General features: G+C 46.3%; 1 protein-coding gene across 1 annotated transcript in view; it reads left to right on the top strand.

Annotated features, from left to right (window-relative positions):
• The window catches only part of LOC105492011 (insulin like growth factor 2 receptor), a 135,079-nt gene that overhangs the window by 71,929 nt on the left and 38,652 nt on the right, over positions 1–24,498 (top strand). Inside the window, exons 12-29 of the mRNA XM_071096247.1 lie at positions 1,120–1,260; positions 2,454–2,597; positions 3,686–3,823; positions 4,442–4,589; positions 5,106–5,283; positions 5,746–5,861; positions 6,328–6,496; positions 8,402–8,581; positions 13,743–13,844; positions 15,581–15,682; positions 16,437–16,629; positions 17,955–18,125; positions 18,897–19,040; positions 19,147–19,322; positions 19,915–20,002; positions 20,797–21,012; positions 21,771–21,901; positions 22,173–22,270. Of these exons, the coding sequence (XP_070952348.1) occupies positions 1,120–1,260; positions 2,454–2,597; positions 3,686–3,823; positions 4,442–4,589; positions 5,106–5,283; positions 5,746–5,861; positions 6,328–6,496; positions 8,402–8,581; positions 13,743–13,844; positions 15,581–15,682; positions 16,437–16,629; positions 17,955–18,125; positions 18,897–19,040; positions 19,147–19,322; positions 19,915–20,002; positions 20,797–21,012; positions 21,771–21,901; positions 22,173–22,270 (2,635 nt within the window). The remainder of the gene's footprint in view (positions 1–1,119; positions 1,261–2,453; positions 2,598–3,685; positions 3,824–4,441; positions 4,590–5,105; positions 5,284–5,745; positions 5,862–6,327; positions 6,497–8,401; positions 8,582–13,742; positions 13,845–15,580; positions 15,683–16,436; positions 16,630–17,954; positions 18,126–18,896; positions 19,041–19,146; positions 19,323–19,914; positions 20,003–20,796; positions 21,013–21,770; positions 21,902–22,172; positions 22,271–24,498) is intronic.

Genomic DNA, 24,498 nt, shown 5'->3' with positions numbered 1-24,498 from the left:
AAATCACTGTGTATAAGAGACAACCTAGGACCTGTGAGATAAGGAGAGAGACATTTTTCAATCTGTAGACTTCCTGACACAGCTCTGGTCTCTTGGAATCTGGAGTATTTCGTGGCATTTGCACGGAGATAGCCCTAAGGAAGTTACGAGGGGAGAGCTAAAACTGCTCCTTACTGCTTGAAGAAGTCCCTTAAGACTTTGCAGCCCACCTGGCTCCACCCCAGACTTCCAGTATTTAGGGCAGGTCCTTGTTCACATGCACAGTCTTGTATGGTTTCTTTTAGGCTGTTGACATTGGAAAGTACTTCTCCAAATGTACTGTATCACCACTGAGGAGTCATGGGGTTTTTGCCTTCCAAACCCCAGTACCCAACCTGCAAAGGGAGCGTTTTCAAATGAGAAGATGTATTTTTATATCTTTACCTCCTTCTTTACACACTTTCTAAGTTACTTCTTCAGCGACTGTTCACCGTGTGGTTTGCTTTTTGTGGACGCCCTTGCCCTCGCGTGCTGCGCTGGTGACACTCAGCTGGTGTCCCCTCACCTCCTGCAGGCGCCTAATCAGTGTCTGCTCACACTCACCAGCTCATGAGTCTTGTGAGTTCAGCGGCCACCTGTGGTACCTTGCTTGTCTTCTGTGGTAGCATGCATTGTGTCCTGCACCGAGTCTGCAGTTGTGTAAGAGGTTGCTGGCTTTTTTTAGCTGCACAGGCCTTCACAGGGGCTGAGCTGAGCTGAGCTGGTGTATTATCAATGGTGTACCACTCTACTACGGCCCAAGACACAGGATGGCTTCTTGATTTGGGTTTTCAGTTTCTAATTTCATACTGTGGGGCTTGGGAGAATTTTGCTATTTAATTCTCTATCACCCAGTTGGGCCTACTCTTCTGAAGAAGTATTGGGGTGTAGTTTGTTTCTGTCACATTAAATGAGAAACCTGAGAATCTCGGTGAATTTTTGTGCCTTCAGTCTGCCCGGGTTCCAGAAACGTGAGCGCTGGGGATTGAGGGACGAAGTGCTTTGGGAGCTCTGGTCCCTTGACCTTTGGTTTCATCACCATTTATTCTGTGACTCACAGAAATCAGCATTGCTTTTGGCTAAAATACACTTTTGTTACAGAACCAGAGCAGAATTGGGAAGCCGTGGATGGCAGCCAGACGGAAACAGAGAAGAAGCATTTTTTCATTAATATCTGCCACAGAGTGCTGCAGGCAGGCGAGGCGCGAGGGTGCCCCGAGGATGCGGCAGTGTGCGCAGTGGGTGAGTTGTGTCCGGAGGGAAGATCTAGGTGATGGTTTTCTAGGGCATCCAGTTGGGAGTGAGTTAGAAGATCTTCCTGTGGTTCATCTAAGCCTCCTCTTTCTATATTCACATAAAGGATGGTAAAACATTTTTATTCATGAATCAAATGTCGCTGACTGCTTGATGCGCTCTGGAATCCTGAAGTTGGCTGTAGCTTCCTGATATGGGCTAAAGCCATAACTGGGAACAGAAGGAACCATGTGGAAAATACTACGTCATCTTTTGAGTTTGTAACCTGAAGAATATCATTGCCAGTATTTGTGTACAAGTAATTTTATTTTTTTAAACAACTTCATTGCCTAGAATTGTTCAAAAGTTGTGGCTTAAGGAAAGTGTAATCTCAGCTGTAGCCCTAGTGTAGGAGGGGCCTGCATGCTTCGCTTCCTTTTGCTGTCATTGTTTTGGTCCCGTAACTGTCATGTAGAGACTCCTCAATTATTTGATACAGGTATTTAGCACATTCATTTTTGTCTTTTATGACTCACTTTGAAAATGCCAGGCTATGAGAATCTGTTAAAAGCATTCAGTAAGAAATTGTGAGCCTCGGTTGGATTTTAGGAATGACCCTGGTATTCAGAATTGCTGGTGTGTCTTCAAAAGCAGGTTCAGGCATGTCCATGTCTTTACTAAGAAGGACTTCGGAGCAGACTTTTAATCCTTTATAATAAAAAGCAAGTGAACCAAGAAGTAAGTGGCCTCCCGCTTGGGTTGCTAAACAGGTTTCGTTAGTTTCTGCTTTGGATATGAGACACATTCTCACCCTTTGGCTGTGTGGCTGTGCTTTCAAAAGACTTTGTGTCTTGGGATAGCTGAAGCCCCGACAGTGGCGGACAGTGTCAGTTTACAGTTGGCGCTGATGCATGTTGCAAAAGCCATTTGGTTTTTCATTTTGCGTCATTCATGGCACTTTCCTGCTGAGCCTATGGATGACCTTGGAGGACCCTGACGTGGCTGGTAACATCTAGTCAAACGTGGCACTCTAGGGAAACCCATCGGCTGCCCTGGGGGGTTCGGTGGGCTGGAGAAGGGGCTGCACTGGCTGGGTTTGGGCTGATTTCTTCTTTCTTTTTTTTTAATCACTTCTTTGTCCACATGATGATGAATATTTTTAACCATATCTTTTTCTTTTTTTCCTCCCCTTTCTCTTCCAGATAAGAATGGAAGTAAAAATCTGGGAAAATTTATTTCTTCTCCCACAAAAGAGAAAGGCAACATTCAACTCTCTTATTCAGATGGTGATGATTGTGGTCATGGCAAGAAAATAAGAACTAATATCACACTTGTATGCAAGCCAGGTAAAAATTTTAAAAACGATGAAATCTTTTGTTGGGTCCTGCCAGAGGTCCTGCATTCTTCATATCTCTGTTCCTCATCAGTCACTGCAAAGGTGATCAGACAGATTGGCATGGTGTTAAGCATTTTGAGTTCCAGAATCTTTGGTGATGGGAACTAGGTCATTTGGATTTTTCCCCTCATCCCCTCCCCAAAACCAAATGAGAAATGGAGAAACCAGATGGCGTCAGAAGGAAGTGTTGTGGGTCTCGGCACTGCATCCTCTTCCTCGGGACTGATGCGGGGCCAGTCATGCGGTTACTTAACTTCCTCCAAAGGGGAAAAAAATCATAAATGGTTTAAAACATTGCCCATGATCTCACCACTTAAACACAATGCTAATTTTCATTACCTTTATTTATAGGTGTATGTTTTTACGAAGTCAAAACTTTTATGTTAACAAATCTTAATGTTTCTCAAAGTGTAGTATTTTGTAAATACTCTTCTGTGTTTCACAGTTCTATTAATAATTTTTAGGAACTTCCTTGTTGACATGGCGTGGTTTTACTATTTTTAAACATTTTTCTGATTGTTGGATTAATAACACGTTTCCAGTATTGCTAATCGTGCCATTATGTATCCTCTCTCTACCTCCCATCGAAATATTTCCTTTGGATAAGTTCCCAGCTGTGGGATAAAGTCAGAAGCTAGGATCATTTTGTTTGTTTGTTTGTTTTACGGTAAAATATACAACATAACATACAGTTTACCATCTTAACCACTTAAGTGTGTAGGTTGGTGACATTGTTGTGTAATACCGTCATCATCCATCTCCAGAACTTTGTCATCCTCCCAGACTGAAACTCAGTTCCCATTAAACACAGCTCTCCATTCCCTCTCTTTTACTTTTTGTCTCTATGGATTTGACCGTTCTAGATACCTCATATAGATGGAATGCTACAGTATTTGTAGGGCTGTTTTTTGACCCTTCCATGCATTCTACCTCATTTCCTGCTGTCCCTTCCAAGTCTACTTCTAACAGAGAAGAATGAGGGAAGATTTTTTAGGAATGAATGGATTAGTGATCCCCATCTCTTTTCCCCATTGACAGGTGATCTGGAAAGTGCACCAGTGTTGAGAACTTCTGGGGAAGGCGGTTGCTTTTATGAGTTTGAGTGGCACACAGCTGCGGCCTGTGTGCTGTCGAAGACAGAAGGGGAGAACTGCACGGTCTTTGACTCCCAGGCAGGTCTGTGTCCGAGCAGGACCTCTGTGTTAATGTGACTTGGAACCACTTAAGGTTTTTTCCTAAACATTCTCTGTGAGGTTTTCAAGGTAACCTGCCTTAGAATTTTATTCATGCTGTTTGAACACAATTCTGAACAGCCAATGTTTGGGACTTATTTGAGATATTGAAAATACTATCTTAAATTCATTATTGAGGTGGGCTTGCTGAATGTAAAACTTTTGGAACTCAAGGGAGTAAATTAGGTTTGAAAAGGCTTTCACGTGAATTCTAAGGCAAGAAACCTCTGAGGGAGACCTTACAAGAAGGCCATAATATTGTGCTCATCCTACTTTGAATGTGCTGGTTGTTTATTAGCCAGCAGTTATGGGCTTTTTTGAATAGGGCTTCAGGCTAACCCAGTAGAAGGGAATGGTGGAGTTGGATCCATCTCGAAGGAAAATGTTAGTAATCGCGGTTCTGGTGGCCTCAATGGGCAGTGTCTCTTCTGCCTCCTCCACTTCTTCCTGCCATTGGGAGCCTCCTGGGAAGGACCTCTCCCTTTCAAACTGTGGGGTGAGACCACTCTGTTAACTGTTCGGACTGACCTTCCATAATTTTACTGTTTTTCTTCTTTTTTAGGGTTTTCTTTTGACTTGTCACCTCTCACAAAGAAAAATGGTGCCTATAAAGTTGAGACAAAGAAGTATGACTTTTATATAAATGTGTGTGGCCCAGTGTCTGTGAGCCCCTGTCAGCCAGACTCAGGAGCCTGCCAGGTGGCAAAAAGGCAAGTAACTAGCTTCTCAGTTCTGTTTCATTCTTAGGTATTACGTGCTAACAAATATTTTTTTCAGGAATAGGTGTGTTCTCACTTAATGTCATCGCTTTATGACAAGCATTTAAATAGTGATGAGACCTGGTCTGAAAACTGAAGGACGTTAGGAGTTTAATTTCCCAGAGGAAGGAGCAGGCCCGTCCTTGGGAAAGAAGGGTGGATGGAGGTCATGCCTCACTTGTGTGCATTTTGCGCTTCTCATTTCCTAGATATTTCTGTGTGTATTTCTGCATTCTGTGTAGCTTTAGTTCGAATGAAGTGAGTTGTCTAAACCAGTGGTACCAAGAGGAGATTTGGGTCCCGGTGTCCCTGCTGCAGTTAGAGACCTTCTGTGGGTTCCTGTGGTCTGCAGCCCTGGCCTGGTTCTGGTGACTCCCCACGTCGCTCACGGGCCCTCCCTTCAGTGTGGCAGCTTTGCACTGCTTCTGCCCTCAGGCCTTTGCTGAGAGAAATGTGTGTTTATTTCAGTGACGAGAAGACTTGGAACTTGGGACTGAGTAATGCGAAGCTTTCGTATTATGATGGGATGATCCAACTGAACTACAGAGGCGGCACGCCTTATAACAATGAAAGACACACACCGAGAGCTACGCTCATCACCTTTCTCTGTGATCGAGACGCCGGGGTGGGCTTCCCTGAATATCAGGTAGGAATGTTTGTCCCTCATCGCGCTCCCTGAGGGTACTCGCGCCTGTGCTGGGCCTTTCATTGAGAGGCAGAGCTTGTGTCAGTCTGGGTTTCTGGCCAAATCATCACCATAATTAGATTTGACAGGGTACCTAGGCAGTATTAGTTTCTTAAGCTGTTTATTTAGTGGGTTGTGCACCTTAATAACAGCCCACAAGCCTGTCAGTTTTGGGTACAAAACATGCAAAAGCATTAAAAAAATCCTGAATTAACCCCCACTTAGCAGAGGCTAAGTTTTCATCCTGATATATTACTGAACAATCTTCCTTTAATAAAATGAAGGGAGATGGGCAGAGTAGGCTTTTTTTCACAGTTTCTCATTGGGAACACTGGTCTTATCCTTTTTTGAATCCTGGCTTTATGTCATGGGTCTTTCTCTTTTTGCCATCCCTCACTGCATTTCTCTGCTGCCGTGGATTAGGAAGAGGATAACTCCACCTACAACTTCCGGTGGTACACCAGCTATGCCTGCCCGGAGGAGCCCCTGGAGTGCGTGGTGACCGACCCCTCCACACTGGAGCAGTACGACCTCTCCAGGTGAGGCAGAGTCAGCTGCTCTGTTTTTGGCCTGGTGCAGATGCTGAGGTTGCGGGTGTTGCTGGCGAGCCTGTGACTGAGCTGATGATGGGGAGTGATGCTGGCTCTGGGGCTGCAGGACCAAGGCGGGGCATTTTCAGCAGAGCGAATTCTAATAACAGTCTGGTCGCCTTTGGGATAGCAGCCAGTCTTGGCCACAGCAGAGCCTCAGCCTTTAGCTTCATCATTTAAACCAATGACTGTCAGTTCAGAGGCGTGGGGGACAGTTAAGGTCCACTGCATACTGAGTTTAGCGAAGGTTGAGTGTAATCCTGGTGCGTCATGAGTCCAGACAGGCCAACTTCTGGTTGTGTGATTGGTGGAGCATGCTTTATTTGGTAGCTTTACTTCCCCAACTACATAGAAATAAATTAGACTGAAACGTGTAAGCTCTTAAAGAGCGTATAATTTTGCTTTGAAATTTTAGTCTGGCAAAATCTGAAGGTGGCCCTGGAGGAAACTGGTACGCCATGGACAACTCAGGGGAACATGTCACGTGGAGGAAGTACTACATTAACGTGTGTCGGCCTCTGAATCCAGTGCCGGGCTGCAACCGGTATGCATCGGCTTGCCAGATGAAGTATGAAAAAGATCAGGTGAGTCTGTTTTCACTGCTTGTCTCCTTTGCCCTCCTAATTCCGTGACTTAGTGGGAGGAGGTGGTTATTTTGGGACATCCAGATCAAAGGCGGCACAGCTGCTCGAGAGAAATCCTCTGAGTAGGAGTGGGGCCTCCATGTGAACTCGTCTGCCCCCTGTAGGAGCACAAGTGTGTCACACAGGAATCATCGTTCACGTGGAGAATGCTGTGTTGGAGACCTTTGATCACACAAAGGGCAGAGGAAGCACCGAATGGTTATGTCTATCCTGAATTCAAAAGCGTCTTTAGGTGCTTTCAGCAGACACCTGTGAAAAAGAGAGTTTTGCTTCCAAAAGCTCTTGCTTCTGGATTGATTAGGGGGAGAAAGCGGTTTGGGAGAGTTGCTGTGGATGAAATAGATTCCAGCACGCGCTCCCAGTCGCTGCAGTTCGTCACTGGGTTGAGTGCAGTCACTGAAAGAACATTTGCCTGTCTCCTGTGGTCGCTGTGCGTGATGAATCCTAGAATAGAGATGTCTCTGGAAGTTGGCTTCTGTAAAAATAGCATGTTGGGGATGTACTTTTCTTAGTGTATGCTAATGGCAGCTTGGAGGTTTTTGAAAGGAAGGTGGCAAGTGTGCTCTGGTGATTAGGAATCGAGTTCCTGGTTGTGTTTACCTGTGTACATGTGTGTTCTTTACTGGAGCAGTGACTTCAGTGTACAGTCAGTCCTCATTATTCACAGATTCTGCATCTGTGAACTTGCCTATTTGAGAACACTTGTAACTCCAAAATCACCGTGCGGAGCACCCCCTCAGTCATTGCTGGAACGAGTGTAGTGGCCCAGTGTGCATAGTGCCCGACAAGCGTGTTCCTGGTTGATGCTGAACAGGGGGATGCTCTGGGCTCATTTCTGCCTCACCCTGAGATGAGCAGAGGATGGAGAGGGCGAGGCAGTGCAGTGCAAAAGCTCCAGCCCTGGGGCCAGTTGGACGGGGTCTGAATTCCAACTCTGGCATCTCAACTCAGAGATGCTCCAGAGCTGGAACTTCCGCACTGCACTGCCTTGTAAGGTCTCCCTAAGAGAAGTTTCTTGCCTAGAATTCACACTAAAGCCTTTTCAAACGTGATTTATTCCCTTGTGTTCTGAAAGTTTCGTGGGGCAGCCTCAGGTGAGCCACTTAATACTCCTGAGCCTCGTTTTTCCTTTTGTAAAATAAAGAGAATAGAATCCGTCAGCATGAGTTGTCTTGGGATTTCAGATTATAATCTGTGTGTAATAGGTTTGTTTGCCTGGTATACAGCCAGTCAGCACACTGCGACATTGGGGATTACAGCTGAGAGAGAGTTTAATTGTAGGGCAGGCGAATGAGGAGATGAGAAGAAACCTCAAATTCACCTCCCCAAGGAATTTGGGTTTAGGGACTTAAGGGATTTGGAGCGGGCCAAGGTGTGGGGATTGTTTATTGGTAGAAGAGTGCCAGGTGAAGTCATGGGATGGGGAGATGAAGAAACTGCATTTGGCTCCCTGTAGGAAGGTGTCAGTCGTTCCACCGGAATTCAGGATCCGAAGAACATCTTACGCAATTCTTGAACGAAAGCCTTATGATTCTAACACCAGTGATTCTTTCTGTAGCAATAATGGGGATGCGAGTAGTATCTAGTGCTACGTGACTTTCAGTTACAGCCAGCATGCAGCCTGATTGCTGCTTAATTGTGTGCCCGGAACCCAGCATGCAGTTGTTGTTAACTCTTTGAGGATGGTTTCCTATTCCATATGTAATAAGGGGATTTCCCCAGGAGCAGTGGTTCTGTATTCGATAATTCATTGTTTGCTGCAACTTTATAGAATGTAACCACCACCAATAACAAATTGACCGTATCTTCCGAGGGAAAAGCCTGACAAGACTGGTTTCCTTGCAGGGCTCCTTCACTGAAGTGGTTTCCATCAGTAACTTGGGAATGGCAAAGACTGGCCCGACGATTGAGGACAGCGGCAGCCTCCTCCTGGAATACGTGAATGGATCGACCTGCACCACCAGCGACGGCAGACAGACCACATACACCACGAGGATCCATCTCGTCTGCTCCAGGGGCAGGCTGGTAAGGCACTGCCGCTGGCCGGTGACCTTCACTGCTGCGTTTTTTGACTGAGCGTTGCCTTGTGTGTCTCTTGACAGAAGCGGTCTTGGAGTGGGTGGTGGAGTTAGGCCAGTCTTAGTTCTGCTCAAGGTCAGCCTGCAGTATATATGTGCACAGGCAGGGAGTGATTTGTGGTACCTTCATGGCTGCGATTTCTGAAGTGTAAGCCACAGCTTTTGCTGCGGAGTTGGAGGCTGTGGTGACAGACACTGTTTCATGGATTTTCTTTCTGAGTCATACAGACATTATCTTGCCTCTTAGTTCTTGCGAGTTGAGGATCGTGGCAGTGGAACGGGGCTTAGAGATAGTTTGGTCCTGTAGGAGCCGAGGGAAAGCCTCCCTTTCACCCTTTGAAGTTTCCCTGAAAATCAGCTGTCAACAGGAGAAAAGACATTAAAATTGTAACGTGCGTAGCACCGGGGAATAAATAGCAGGAGAAAGATGACCCAGTAGCCTAATGCAACACAGAAGATTATGTACCCTATTTCACAGGGGAGAGGGAGATGGGGGATGCAGACAGTTCTTTTGAGGGGGCAGCAAATGATTATTTGGGAGAAAGAATGGACAGAATGGACAGAAATTAACTTGCAAATGATTCTCTTTGGAGCCTGAATGAGGAAGGCATTATCTTGTGAACAAGTCTGTCCAGGTGTGGTTGCTGTCCTCAGTCTTCTTTTGTGGAATAGATAATGAGAGTTTCTTTTGGAAAGAAGCCTTCTTGGTCAGGTAAGGAAATCCCAGGGAAAGGCCCTCGCTGTGCTTGGGGGTGGAGGTAACAAGGCACAGTTAAAAGGACGACCTTGATTCTCAGGCAGCTTCTCAGCATGTCAAAGCACCAGTCCTTGAGGTATTGCGTTCTGAGCCCCAGCAGCCCAAACCACAAAGTCCACAGATAGGAATCTGAGGCTTGATATATCTCAGGCCTATGGGTGAACAATGAGGGTTGTACGTGTAATACAAAACAGGAATAAGAAATTAAGGCTGAAGGCTGGGCACACTGGTTCAGATCTAATCCAGCACTGTGGAAGGCCAACGTGGGAAGATCACTTGAGGACAGGAATTGGTGACCAGCCTGGACAACATAGTGAGACCCCCATCTCCAAAAAATAAAACAAAATTCAGCCAAGTGTGGTGGCTCATGCCTGTAGTCCCAGCTACTCTGGAGGCAGAGGCCAGAGCACTCCTTGAGCCCAGGAGGTTCAGGATTCAGTGAGCCATGATTGCACTGCAGCCTGGGAGGCAAAGCGAGCCCCTGTCCAAAAAAAAAAATGGGAGGCAGAGATGGAAGGATTGTTTGAGCCCAGGAGTCTGAGACTAGCCTGGGCAACCTAGTGAGACCCCATCTCTTCAAAAAAAATTTAAAAATTAGCCAAGTGTGGTGGTGTGCACCTGTAGTCCCAGCTACTGGGGAGGCTGAGGTGGGAGGATCACTTGAGCCCAGGAGGCAGAGGTTGCAGTGAGCTGAGGATGTGCTACTACACTGCAGCCCCTTGGCAACAGAGCAAGATCTTGTTTCAAAATAATAATCAGATCAGCAACTTCAGCAAAGTCTCAGGTTACAAAGTCAATGTGCAAAATCACAAGCATTCCTGTACACCAGTAACAGACAAACAGAGAGCCAAATCATATACCCAAAGGATTATGAATCATGCTACTGTAAAGACACATGCACATGTATGTTTTTTGCGGCAGTATTCACAATAGCAAATACGTGGAAAGAGCCCAAATGTCCATCAACGATAGACTGGATTAAGAAAATGTGGCACATATACACCATGGAATACTATGCAGCCATAAAAAAGGATGAGTTCATGTTCTTTGCAGGGACATGGATGAAGCTGGAAACCATCATTCTCAGCAAACTATCATAAGGACAGAAAACCAAATACTGCATGTTCTTACTCATAGGTGGGGATTGAACAATGAGAGCACTTGGACATAGGGCGGGAAACATCACACACTGGGGCCTCTCAGGGAGTGGGGGGTTGGGGAGGGGTGGCATTAGGAGAAATACCTAATGTAAATGATGAGTCAATGGTTGCAGCAAACCAACATGGCATATGTATACCTGTGTATCAAACCTGCGTGTTGTGCACATGTACCCTAGAACTTAAAGTATAATAATAATAAAAAGACATTTTAAAATCGTGATAATAAAATGAATTAAGGCTAGGAGGTATAGGAGGTGAGTGGGATTGCTGTTGGCCCTGAGTTCCTTAGCCAGAGGAGGACAGCAGACCGTGTGGAGTTCGCTTTGCTCTTCTCTCCATGGAAATGCTTTGGGGCCATTTCATACAGTCCCAATTGCTTCTATTTTTTAATTGGGGTAAAATACATATAATATTAAACTGACCATTCTGACTGTCTTTGGGTTACATATATTATACACATCTCTAGTGTCCTGTGTTTATCACCAGTATCCATGTCCAGGACTTTTTTTCTTTTTTTGGGACAGGGTCTTGCTCTGTCGCCCAGGCTAGCGTGCATTGGGTGCCATCATTGCTCACTGAATCACTGCAGCCTGAACTTCCTGGGCTCAAGTGACCCTCTCACCTCAGCCTCCTGAGGAGCTGGAACTACACGTGGAGTTACCTGTAGTTACCAAAATGGTTTTTAAAGCTTTTGTAGAGATGAGGTCTCTCTATGTGGCCCAAGCTGGTCTTAGAACTCCTAGGTTCAAGCAGTCCTCCTGCCTCAGCTTCCTCAAGTGCTGGGATTATAGGTATGAGCCACCACACACAGCCTAGAAATTTTTTGATAGTCTCAAATCTGATTTGGAAAGGAGAGCTTTATTTCTCATAAAGGTTTGCAGCCTGCAGGGTGGCCATTTCTGACAGGCTGGGAAGCATAGCCTCAGGCCAAAAGCCAGAAACAAGCACTGGGAGGGAGGAAGACTAAGACACGAATGGATGCTGAACACGTTAGTCAAGTATAGATATTCAGCAGGTTACAGGAGCAGCTATGCATATTCATGAAGGGATGGCATGCACACGCGTGGTAGGCAACATGTATGCAGCATGTGTCCCCACATTCATTTTGGGTTGGAGACGTAACATTTAAGTATATTACAGTTAGGCCGTGTATGTCAAAAGGTGAAGCAGAGGGCATGAAGGCCCTCTGTGTGCAGCCTCCGTAGACGGCCAGGACCACCTGGGAGTTGTGGTCTCTTATCAGGAGAGAATGCTGATCGATACTGTGTTGTCAGAACTGCAGAAAAGGAGGGACATTGTCAGGCGGTGGATTGATACCAGCAGTGGAGTCTTTGAAAAGGGCCGGCTTCTGTTTGGCACTCAGGGAAGAGAGCCTAGCAGTTAATGAGGAGAGGGGTGTAATGAGGTGTGTCTCACGTCCCACCTGTTATGGACAGGAATGCAGTTTTTAAAGTTTCTCTGGGGTCCCCTTGGCCAAGAGTGGGGTGTGTTCAGTCAATTGTGGGGCTTAGGATTTTATTTTTATTTCTTATTACCTGTAGTTTTAGGTTTATAGCAGGGTCATGTGTTTTTGAGAAATTATCAAATGGTTAGGAGAGTGGAGAGACCGGAAGCCATGTTCATTATCAACTAAATTATTAACAGTCCGTTGTTAAGGGTGTGTGGCAGCTTCCTCAAGCCCCACTGAAACGAGCCAGCAGGATGCGTTCCGCCCTGCAGTGGCCCAGTGGGTGCCGCCTCACTCGCCTGCCTGGTCCGCTTTGTCGCTGGCTAACGCTCTTTTTCCTGAGCGACACTTCTTTAGAGTTGGAGATCTCTGTGATCAGGGAATGAATGACGGGCAGGCTGAGCTTGGCCCATGCTCTCTGCAAGAGGTGTTCTGTCCGGGTTGTACACACTCTCCTTAGGTTCACCTGAGCTTGGGCCGCCCACTTCTTTCAATCTCAGGAGGGATCCAGGTTCCGTGTTGCACAGGGAGATGCCCAGGTTGCCCAGTTCAGCCTGGTGGTCTCTGTCTTGGGCATGTCTGTGCATTCCCTACCTGTGGACCGCCCCCTCCCTCTCTGGTTTCTGGTTGCCGTTGAGACACTCGGTAGTTCCGGAAAATTGTTGAATCCTTGGTTTTCCAGCTTTTCTATGATACCTTGTTTAGTTTACAGAGTAACTTCATGTTGTCGTGTCTGTCAGCACTCACATGGGGCCTGCTGCACAGCAGCGGCACGGGAAATACACTCACTGAGGGATTCAGGGCCACTGTCCCAGGGGTTTGCAGTCACAGAACTTTCACAGGCTAAAGCTCAGTCCCTTTCACAAGCACATTGTGAGGTGGAAGGAGCAGGTGTGTTTTTGTTCTGCTGTTAGTGTTGCTGAGGCCTGCAGTGGGTGGGGGCTTTCCAGGGCAGAGAGCGCTTGATGGGCAAGCCACTCAGTGTCAGTGGCTGTTGTTCCTGAACCCGTGGCCCTGGGCAAGTGTCTTAACTTCGTTGTGCCTCGGTTTTCTCATTTGTAGGCTGTGTCTGTGGGTCATTGTGAGGTGCAGTTGAGAAATGCTAACAAAACTCAGTGCAGTCCTGGTGTGTGATAAACACTCCCTGATTGGCAGCTCTACCATGGCCCGTGTGGTGGTGGTGCTGTCACCAACCCAGTAGCTCTCTGGGGTAGCTTTTCATGGACACATACGCACCAAAGGGCACACAGATGATAACGTGACACAGCTGGATGAGTGTCCACAAACTATACATCTAGAAAGGACATGCTACCCGCTAGGAGCCGTCCTGTGCCTTCCTGACCTCTGACAGCACAGACCAGTGTTGCCTAATCCTGAGCTGATGTCAGTGAACCCTGTGTACTATTGCCTTTGTATATGGCTTCTTGCATTCAACTTTTTGTGTAAGGTGCTTCTCAGAACCTTGGACTCAGACCTAGGTTTGGATCCAAATTCTACCATTTACTGCTGGTGTGATTTTATATTTCTGAATATCCAAGCGTAAGAGATTATTTTGCCTTCATAGGGAGAATGAGAACATTAAATTCTAATTAGGTAATGCACATTAAGTGTCTAGCTGTATTGGCTGACTCATAATAAACATCCAGAAGATTTTGGCTATTTTTATGTCTCAGGCTAGTATTCTTATGGTTAGATCAAGTTCCATGTTACTGTATTAACTTTTACCCTGGATTTGCCCTTTCAGAACAGCCACCCCATCTTTTCTCTCAACTGGGAGTGTGTGGTCACTTTCCTGTGGAACACAGAGGCTGCCTGTCCCATCCAGACAGCAACGGATACAGACCAGGTACGTGTGCTTTCGCCTGGCCCTCGTGCTGAGCTGCCTGATAGACATCATCAACTCACCCCAGTGTTCCAGCTCTGAACTGACCCCTGCCCCTTCTTTCTGAATCAGTTACTGCGTTGCATTGACAGTGGGTGTCTGCAGGTCACCCTGAGTTCCTCTCCACCCCCAGCTCCCAGCTCCTAGCTCCTGGGATAAGAACCAGGTCCCTCAGTCTTACTCTGCCCACTGTAGTTTCCTTCCTTTTGTTTCCATTCCTTTGTTTCTCCCATGTGGCAGTGGCATCTTGGTGGGCTCTGGGGCTTCTGCACCACTGGCAGATGTCTGACTATTCGATACGTCACTCCACACCTAAATCATCTCAGCGCCTGTCCCCTAGAGGGTAGAGCCCATATGTTTTAATGTGACCCTATCCATAGAGCACAGCCTGCAGGTGTTAATGGGATCCTGTCTATAAGGCCTGTGTGTCTCGTCTGTGCATAGGCCAGAGCCCACAGGTTACTGTGGTCTTGTCTATAGGGTGAGGCCTGTGTGTCTCACCGTGGCCCTGTGTGTAGGCCAGAGGCCACAGGTGTTACTGTGCCACTCGAGGCTCTCAGTGCCTACTGTGTCCTCTGGCTCTTCCCGCCCTCTGCCCGGGTCCATGCTCTCCCCTTGTTGAGTGCACCCTGCAGGGCATAGCAGTAAGCTGCTCAGCAACGTTCTCTCTGACCTCCCCAGGGTAGTGAGTTGTTTTCACAGCACCGTGTATATTTCTTTATGGTGGGACCTGTTTGCCACTTCCTGTTCTAAGCTACACCGCAGACTCTGGCAGCAGAGACCAGGGCTTTTCCGAACCAACAGCCCCGGCACAGGGCCCTGGCTTTGTAAGTGCTCAGTGAGGGCAGGATGTCGGGCGCCCTGTTCATGGACAGTGTTTCTGCGTCTGTGGCCACCGCCCCCTTCCCTGCATGCAGTGGACAGAGGGAGGCCCAGGGCAAAGTTAAATACGGAGAGGAGAGGATATCATTTGACAGTCACCTGACCATACGTCCCATGATTACCTTAAGGGAGTAATTGAGACAGAAAACAGAACATGAGTTTTCTTAAGATGTTTATTTTCTTTAAGAAGCTAATTTATGGGCTGGGCGCAGTGGCTCACGCCTGTAATCCCAGCACTTTGGGAGGCCGAGGTGGGCAGGTCATGAGGTCAGGAGATGGAGACCATCCTGGCTAACATGGTGAAACCTTGTGTCTACTAAAAATACAAAAAATCAGCCGGGCGCTGTGGCGGGCGCCTGTAGTCCCAGCTACTCAGGAGGCTGAGGCAGGAGAATAGCGTGAACCCGGGAGGCGGAGCTTGCAGTGAGCCGAGATCGCGCCACTGCACTCCAGCCTGGGCGACAGAGCGAGACTCCATCTCCCAAAAAAAAAGAAAAAAGAAAAAAAGAAACTAATTTATGAGTCTTATGTTTCCTCTCCAACTTTAGGGAGTAACAGTAGTCTTCTTAGAGAAATACGGTAGCCTTAACAGCTTCCAGGTGAGTGTCATCTCTGAGTCTGGGCTCACACTTAGTATACTTTGGTGTATTTGAAGAGGCTCCATGTAGGGCTACATTTTTGATAGGGATTTTGAAAGTAAATGGAGAAACAGCTTTGTCAGGTGCGTACTTGCAGGTTTCTGGAGGTGCTGTATGTTTGTTTTGTTCCTGTGGAATTGGTTTAAATGCGCCCCTTTTCCCCCATTTTGTTTCCTGTAGGCTTGCTCTATAAAGGATCCCAACAGTGGATTTGTGTTTAATCTTAACCCACTAAACAGTTCGCAAGGATATGTGTTCTTCAACATTGGGAAGACTTTTGTGGTAAGAGCTATACCATGCATTTCCAGTTTGCTTTGAAACAAGGGCAGAGTGCATAATTGAAGTCACCTGCACCTGGTGATTCAGGAGACAGAATTGCCCAGGCCACTGTGGTGGCAGGTCTTACTCAGAAGGAGATGGGAAAATCCGGATTTAAGGGAAAGATGAAGTAAAACCATTTACCACCATTCTGGCACAGTTCAGACGTGAAGACTGTTATTCTTCAAATCATAAGTTGTTCTCTTTAAAGAAATACTTCTATCTGTAGTGCTGACGGTCTCTCCTTACTGTATCTGCACACCAGAGAGCGTTATTTTCATTGTTACAACTATAATAATTTTTAATGGAATGATATCAAAATTTTTAAGAAATGTAGGGTACCACTTTACTTCTAATTAACATGATTTCAACAATATGTACTTTCTCATAATTGAAAATACTGTAACATTATGACTTCTATGTCTTCCCTCTCTTATATATGGTACATTATTACATGCACCAGATCTTATGCATTTATAGATACAGGGATGTATAAGTTTAAATGATGTATATATACTAAACCTTAGAGGCAGGTTATAGATATTGCCCTTTGAACTTAGGTACTAACTGTACTAACATGCTGGAAAGTGGAAAGTTGGTAAGTTGACTAACAGATAAGAAACGTTTAACCTAGTGGGATTTGGAGTTGCTAGGGTTCTTGTCTATGGAGATACGTGGCATCAATTTGTTTGCATGGCTCTTACCGTCTGATCTGCAGTTTAATGTCTGCGGCACAATGCCTGTCTGTGGGACCATCCAGGGAAAACCTGCTTCTGGCTGTGAGGCAGAAACCCAAACTGAAGATCTCCAGAATCTGAAGCCAGAAAGGGCAGTCGGAATTGAGAAAAGCCTCCAGCTGTCTACAGAGGGCTTCATCACTCTGACCTACAAAGGGCCTGTCTCTGCCAAAGGTGAGCTCAGAGCCGTGTTGTTTTGTAGCTACAAAGGGCCCTGGTGGCTCTGTGGCTGGCCATGCAGCTTCCTGAGTGTAGGATGTGCACGCTCCCCTGTCGCCATGGGCTGTGCTGTCCACCTTGCTGCAGGAGCCACCACGTTGGTCTTCCAGCGTTTGACCTCGCATACAGGAGTCCCATTATCCGCGGGTTCACCTTCTGTGATCTCACATGGTCCGAAAACAGTAAGGTATTTTGAGAGAAAGAATGAGAGAGACCACATTCACGTAACTTTCATTACAAGTATTGTTACAGTTGTTCTGTTTTATTGTTAATCTCTTGCTGTGCCTAACTTACAAATTGAACTTCATCCTCGGTATGTGTGTATAGGAAACAGCATAGTATATACAGGGTTCTCAATTTCAGGCATTCACTGGGGGTCTCGGAACATATCCCCCCACAGATAAGGGGGGCTGCTCTAGCCCGTATTCAACACAGCGGTCAGAGTGATGTTTCTGAAATGTCTCATCATATCACTTCCCAGCTCAGAACCCTCGGAGGCCCTGCACTGCACCTAGAGTAGAAGCCAGCGTCCATAGTACGGCCATGGGACACCCATGGGGGCTCTCTGAGATGATCACCCCCTGCTCTTCCCGCTCAACCTGCTGGCCTCACTGTTGCTGATATGAACGAAGTGCAGTTTCCCCCACCCTCCCCTCCTGAGTCTTTGTACTTGCCGCTCGCTCTGCAACCAGCACAGCTGCGGGCACGCGTTCTCGTCTGCTTCATTCGTTCCTACACGTGGTGGGAACTTAGTACTTGTTCAGTAAGCCAACAGGTTAGAGTTACATTGTCTTCTGTTGCTTGGGTTGATAAACTCGTGGGATTTAAATATTTTCTAGAAGAGTAGGAATGCTAGGATGTTAGGCTCATGGTAGAAATCTGTCATAACGTAGGCCACCGTTGCAGTGTGTGAACCTGTCATCACATAGGCCACTGTTGCAGTGAGTGTGTAAACCTGTCCTAACATAGGCCACCGTTGCAGTGTGTAAACCTGTCCTAACATAGGCCACCGTTGCAGTGTGTAAACCTGTCCTAACATAGGCCACCGTTGCAGTCAGTGTTTAAGCCTGTCGTAATATAGGCCACCGTTGCAGCGAGTGTGGCCACTCTGTTCATGTCGAGTCCCTCGATACAGACTTGCTGCCCTGGTGTCATTGTTCCCACGAACGGCTGTGAAGCTTGTTGTCAGTGGTGGCCTTGTCCTGTTGCTGCACTGTGCTTGTGGGCTGCGTCATGAATACTGTTCTGTTTCTTAAAACCTGGGCCTTCTTGCTTTACAGGTTCTGCTGATGCTTTTATCATCCGCTTTGTTTGCAATGATGGTGTTTACCCAGCGATCTCCAGATTCCTGCATCAAGACATCGACTCTGGGCAAGGGATCCGAAACACTTACTTTGAGATTGAAACTGCATTGGCCTGTGTTCCTTCTCCAGTGGACTGCCAAGTCACTGGTAAGGCGGTGCAGCCTAAGAACTGAGAGGCCAGTCAAGAGTCAGTGTGTGTGTGAGTGGATATGAAGGTGTGTTTATATTTGTGTGTGTGTGGTGTGTATGCTTGGTTTTGCAGGCAGCGTGCCATTTCTGTTATATATTTTCTTTGAATGATGCCTAGAGTTGTAATGTTTTTCTTGAAGAGACTCTGACTGCATAGTTAAGTTTTAAGCTGTCTTTTGGGATCAGATGCATCTTAAGAACACAGAAGAAAACGCAGAGGAAACACATTTCACATACACTGTCAGAGCTGCTTATTTGGGGATGAAAAGAAAAGAAAAAAATGTTAAAACTCCCTAAGCTGTGCCCTGGAAGCTGACAGTGTATGCAGGAGACCGTGACCTCTGGGGTTGGCCCTGCCCCCTCTGCAGCAGTGGTACTTCCTTGTCAATGGAAGTGGGGGTTTGGTTTTTTCTTTAAAGAGTCTTTAGGGTCTCACTGTGTTGCCCAGGCTGGCCTTGAACTCCTGGTCCTAAGTGATCCTCCTGCCTCAGCCTCCGAAGTAGCTGGGACTACAGGTGCATGCCACCAGACCCGGCTGTGAAGGGCAGTTTTGAGGGACAGAGCGGGCGTGTTTTGTAGGCAAAGCCTCTCAGCCTCCTGTGGATTTCCTTATTCTCATAGTTAGGAATGCCAGCTTCACGCCTCCTCAGTGCTTCTTTAGGGTGAAAGGCCGTTCTTGAGAGCTCACAAGGAGGCAGAGTTCTCCAGCGTGGTTTTTTGTTGTTTCAGACCTGGCTGGAAATGAGTATGACCTGAGTGGCTTAAGCATAGTCAGGAAGCCTTGGACGGCTGTTGACACCTCTGTCGATGGGAGGAAGAGGACTTTCTATTTGAGCGTGTGCAGTCCTCTCCCTGACATTCCTGGATGCCATGGTGAGTTCTACTTGGTCTCTTGATTGGCATCTGTTCATATTGTTAGAGCATTTGACTCAAGGTCGTTGCCTTCCTCATGCCTAAACCGCTAATTCTGTTCTTCCAGGCAGCGCAATGGGGTCTTGCTTAGTGTCAGACGTCAATAACTGGAACCTGGGTGTGGTGCAGATGAGTCCCCAAGCTGCGGCAAATGGATCTTTGAGCATCATGTATGTCAACGGTGACAAGTGTGGGAACCAGCGCTTCTCCACCAGGATCACGTTTGAGTGTGCTCAGATATCGGTGTGTGTTCAGACCAGCGATGACATGTTTTCCCTCGGTCACTCCATTTCCCATTTCCCTTGAACCTCTGAATCTTCCAGCTTGTTTAAAACTTGCCTGCGTTTTCATGGAGTTTCGGCCATTGCTGGGGTTTGACGAGAATGCACTCATTTCTTCAGGTCTTAAATGTTTAATAAATGCTATGTAGTTTGCACATGGAGGTCAAAGATTGGGTACTAACTGTGGCTATCATGTATTTAATTTTTTTTTTTTGAGATGGAGTCTCACTCTGTCACCCAGGCTGGAGTGCAGTGGTGCAATCTTGACTCACTGCAAGCTCCGCCCCCCAGGTTCAAGTGATTCTCCTGCCTCAGCCTCCTGAGTAGCTGGGATTACAGGCACCTGCCACTGCGCCCAGCTAATTTTTGTATTTTTAGTAGAGACGGGGTTTCACCATCTTGGCCAGGCTGGTCTTGAACTCCTGAACTTGTGATCCACCCACCTCGGCCTCCCAAAGTGCTAAGATTACAGGCGTAAGCCCCCATGCCCGGCCCCATTTGATTAATTTTTAAAATAAACAGGGAACAAATCAGGCTGTTGATTTATATTACAGGGCTCACCAACGTTTCAGCTTCAGGATGGCTGTGAGTACGTGTTTATCTGGAGAACTGTGGAAGCCTGTCCCATTGTCAGAGTGGAAGGTAGGACTGGGCCTGTCCCTATGAGTCATTTTAAATGTATAGGGTAGCAGACGTTCTAAACGATGCCTTAGATATGAGACCGTGTGGTAACGGCCATAGCTGGGGTCATGAGACACACGCTGGGGGTAGATAATTTCTCATCCTTGAGCTTTTCTTTTTACTGAAGCACATTGCTAATTTCACCAGTGACATTTTTCTTGTATGCTTGGATCGATGGGTTTTTGGCATCTGATGCTTGAAGACACTAATGTGGGGTTTGGTTTTGTGTTTGATGAAGCAAGTCTTTTTTCAGGGACCTAGACTTTCCTAGAAAGCTGTTTGCCTGGCGAGTTGTATTATATATTAACAAAATCATGTGAAAATGGCTTTTAATGCCCATTTATAGCTGGAATTTACCAAACCAAAATTGTAAAACTTTTTTTTTTTTTTTTTTTTTGAGACGGAGTTTTGCTCTGTTGCCAGGCTGGAGTGTAATGGCGCCATCTTGGCCCACTGCAACCTCTGCCTCTTGGGTTCAAGCTATTCTCCTGCCTCAGCCTCCTGAGTAGCTGGGACTACAGGGCACCCACCACCATGCCCAGCTAATTTTTATATTTTTAGTAGAGACGGGGTTTCACCCTGTTGGCCAGCATGGTCTAGATCTCTTGACCTCGTGATCCGCCTGTCTCAGCCTCCCAAAGTGCTGGGATTACAGGCGTGAGCCAGTGCGCCTGGTGGTTTGTAAAGCTTTTTGCTTGAAAATATGAATGCCTGTGTGGTTGCAGTGGCCCTTCACTTCTTCCATGTTCTTGAAGGAGACAACTGTGAGGTGAAAGACCCAAGGCATGGCAACCTGTATGACCTGAAGCCCCTGGGCCTCAACGACACCATCGTGAGTGCCGGCGAATACACCTATTACTTCCGGGTCTGCGGGAAGCTTTCCTCAGACGTCTGCCCAACAAGTGACAAGTCCAGGGTGGTCTCCTCATGTCAGGAAAAGCGGGAACCGCAGGGATTTCACAAAGTGGCAGGTACCATTGTTTGTCCTTTTCCTTTTGTTGCAAAGGAATGTAATTAAAGTATTTTGCTAAAGATGAATTTTCCTTTGAGTCAGAAACATGAGTGTTCTACTGTAAAAAAAAAAAAAAAAGCATATTAATGATATTTCAGATTTTGCTTGGTTTTTTTAATCAGAGTGCATACTGAAGGATGTTGGTAGAACATGTCTGTTTTATTCTTAGCCTTGCCAGTTACTGACTCTAAGGTCATACTTCTCTTCTTTCCGACAACATCGGGACACAGTGAGCTAGCCAGTGATGGATGTTCTGAGGTAGTACTTGATAGCATTGCGTCAGAGGGAATGCATTTAGTACGAGGTTTGGTTGTAAAAATTACAGGGCAGGCTGTTGGTCCTTCATGCTGTTTCAGCAGTTGGGCAAGATTTAAATACATTTAGGAAATTGTAAAAATGAAGTCAAAGTAGCTGGTGGTGAGTACATGGACAGCCCTCAGGCACAGTGGAGAAAGTGGCATTCCCTTAGGTGATGAGGCTAAGGAATGCCCCATGTCATCATACACAGTTCAGTCTGTGACGTTGCAGCAGCCTTGGACAAGGGGAAGCCTGATTTTATTCCCAAAGTGTAATGTGACAGGAGTGCACGGTACCGTACTGGGAGGCCAGGGATACTTTGTCCCACACTCTTCAGAGTGTGGTGTCACATGTCTTAGGCTAAGTGTGACAGCCTAGGGACCTGAACCAAACCTTGTTTAACATCCTCCTTCTTTACAGGTCTCCTGACTCAGAAGCTAACTTACGAAAATGGCTTGTTAAAAATGAACTTCACTGGGGGAGACACTTGCCATAAGGTTTATCAGCGCTCCACAGCCATCTTCTTCTACTGTGACCGCAGCACCCAGCAGGTGAGCTTGTACCGACAGCCCTCAGCGGGGTCTTCTCCCCACCCTCAGGCTGCTGGGATCATATTAGAAAGAATCTGTCCTCAGATCTAATCACATCTCCTGGTTAGCTGAGTTTAAAATACCATTTACAGAAAATATGTTGAAACTTTCATCAGTTAGTGTAGATTTTCATGAACATAACCATTCTTTACTATTTTCATTCTTAAAACTCAAAGCATAAACTAAAGTTTTGCATTCTCACTTTTATATATGTGCCTCTTAACTTTTTTAGCCAGTGTTTCTAAAGGAGACTTCAGATTGTTCCTACTTGTTTGAGTGGCGAACGCAGTATGCCTGCCCACCTTTCGATGTGACTGAATGTTCATTGAAGTAAGTCAATGGATACGTTGTCTCTTTTGGACAGACTAACTTGGTATGATTTTGCTTTAATAATTAGTGATCTTGGGTACAGGGGATTAGATTAGTCAGTTGATTTACCTAGGACTCGGTTTGCTCATATTAAAATGAGGAGTCGGGCTAGGTTAGCTCTCAGCTCCGTCACCACCTTGAGCTGCTGTGGTGACTGCATGGGGAAGGGATTGGAGCCGAAGCAAAGAGTGGACACCGGCACTCTTGTGTGATCCACATGTCAGTGAGCAAAGTGGGCCAGGAGCGGTGTGGTGACCCCTGCGATGAAGGGAGGTCTTCGTTGCATGTGATCGTCCACAGAGCTGCTCTCACAGCTTTGCCAGATCGCCCTCTGGACACCTGGGGTCCCATCCTTAGAGATTTTGGTTCTGTGGGTCTCCGGTTCTGTTTTTTGGAGGCATGCCCTGGCAGTTCCTCTCTGTGAAACACCCAGTACGAGCCCCTTGGTCACAGTTGACTTTCCTGGGGAAAAGTGCAGGCAATTCTGTTTCCTTCCAGCCTTTGTCCTGTTGTGTCATCTGTTATTTATGTAGGTGAAATAATCATTTGGTTTTAGGAATGTATGTAAATGCAGGCATTTAGTAATTTATGTTCAATGACTTTAAATCATAATTTTAGTAACCTTACCTTTTCCAGTTAACATTTTGTAAATATTTTCGTGTGAAACTAATTTGTTTCTCATTTCTACTGGATGGGATATGTTCTCAGTAGATATCCCCGGTTCACTTAGCAGTTCTCTTTCTGCCATTTGAGGCTGCCTTCAGTTTTCTGGTATTTATATTCAAGGAATAAAACTTTGATTTTCTTTGCACATAAAGCTTTTTTCCTAAAGATACATATATATCTTTCCTAAAGATATGTGTGTGTGTATATATATTTGTGTGTGTGTATGTATATATGTATGTATTTTTTTTTGAGATGGAGTCTTGCTCTGCCACCCAGGCTGGAGTGCAGTGGCGTGATCTTGGCTCACTGCACCCTCCACCTACCTGGTTCAAGCAGTTCTCCTGTTTTAGCATCCCTGGTAGCTGGGATTACGGACACCACCATGCCTGGCTAATTTTTATGTTTTTTTTTTTTTTTTTTTTTTTTTTTTGAGACAGAGTCTCACACTGTTGCCCAGGCTGGAGTGCAGTGGCACGATCTTGGCTCACTGCAATCTCTACCTCCCAGGTTCAAATGATTCTCCTGCCTCAACCTCCCAAGTAGCTGGGATTACAGGTGCCCGCCACCACACCCGGCTAATTTTTTTGTATTTTTAGTAGAGATGGGGTTTCACCATGTTGGCCAGGCCGGTCTTGAACTTCTGACCTCAGGTGATCCTCTGCCTGCCTTGGCCTCCCAAAGTGCTGGGATTATACATGTGAGCCACTGCGCCGGCCTATTTTTTGTATTTTTAGTAGAGACGGGGTTTCACCATGTTGGCCAGGCCGGTCTTGAACTTCTGACCTCAGGTGATCCTCTGCTTGCCTTGGCCTCCCAAAGTGCTGGGATTATAGGTGTGAGCCACTACGCCCAGACTTCCTAAAGATATTTTTATGCTAAGTTTTTAAAAGTAGAATTAAGTCAGAGGAGAATTTTATAATCTCTTATACTAAAAAATAATACATGTCTATTGTAATTGAGAGTCCAAAAATATTAATAGATGAAATTACTCTCCCCCACCTCTCCCTCCCCTACCCCTAGCTTCACTACACTTTTTACCATTTCCTCTTGTGGTTCTTTTTGAAACCTTCTATAACTCTAAACCTCTGTTTGTCAGCTTCTAATGGTGTCTGTTGACTCTCTTTTAAAAGGTGAAAGCTGTCCTCACCTGTACTGTTCTCCTCTCCTCTTTCCTCTGCCTTGACTTTGTTAGTTCTATTTTTATTTCTTCTACTGACTACTTTTAGAGCATTTGGTGATATTCACTAAGCTCTGTTCTTGCCCCATCACCTTCAGACAGCTTTTCCTTCCTGCCACCTGCCCCTGGTTTGGGCTCTCCTTCTCTTGTGCCAGCAGTACTGCAGCTGCCACTCCGAGGTCTCCCTGCCACGTGCCTTGTCACACGTTCGGTTAGTCCCACACAGTAATCAGAGTGATCCTCTTGAGATAGAAGTCCCACCATGTTGCTCTTGCTGGAACCTTCAACGCAGTGAGCGCCTATCTCACTGGGACCCACAGGCTGAAGTTCTTCCTCTGACGGACAT

Source organism: Macaca nemestrina, chromosome 5 (genome assembly GCF_043159975.1).
Source record: "Macaca nemestrina isolate mMacNem1 chromosome 5, mMacNem.hap1, whole genome shotgun sequence".
In the NCBI taxonomy this organism is placed as follows: domain Eukaryota; kingdom Metazoa; phylum Chordata; class Mammalia; order Primates; family Cercopithecidae; genus Macaca; species Macaca nemestrina.
Note: the sequence above shows the minus strand (reverse complement) of the source record. Positions and strands in the feature narration are given on the sequence as shown.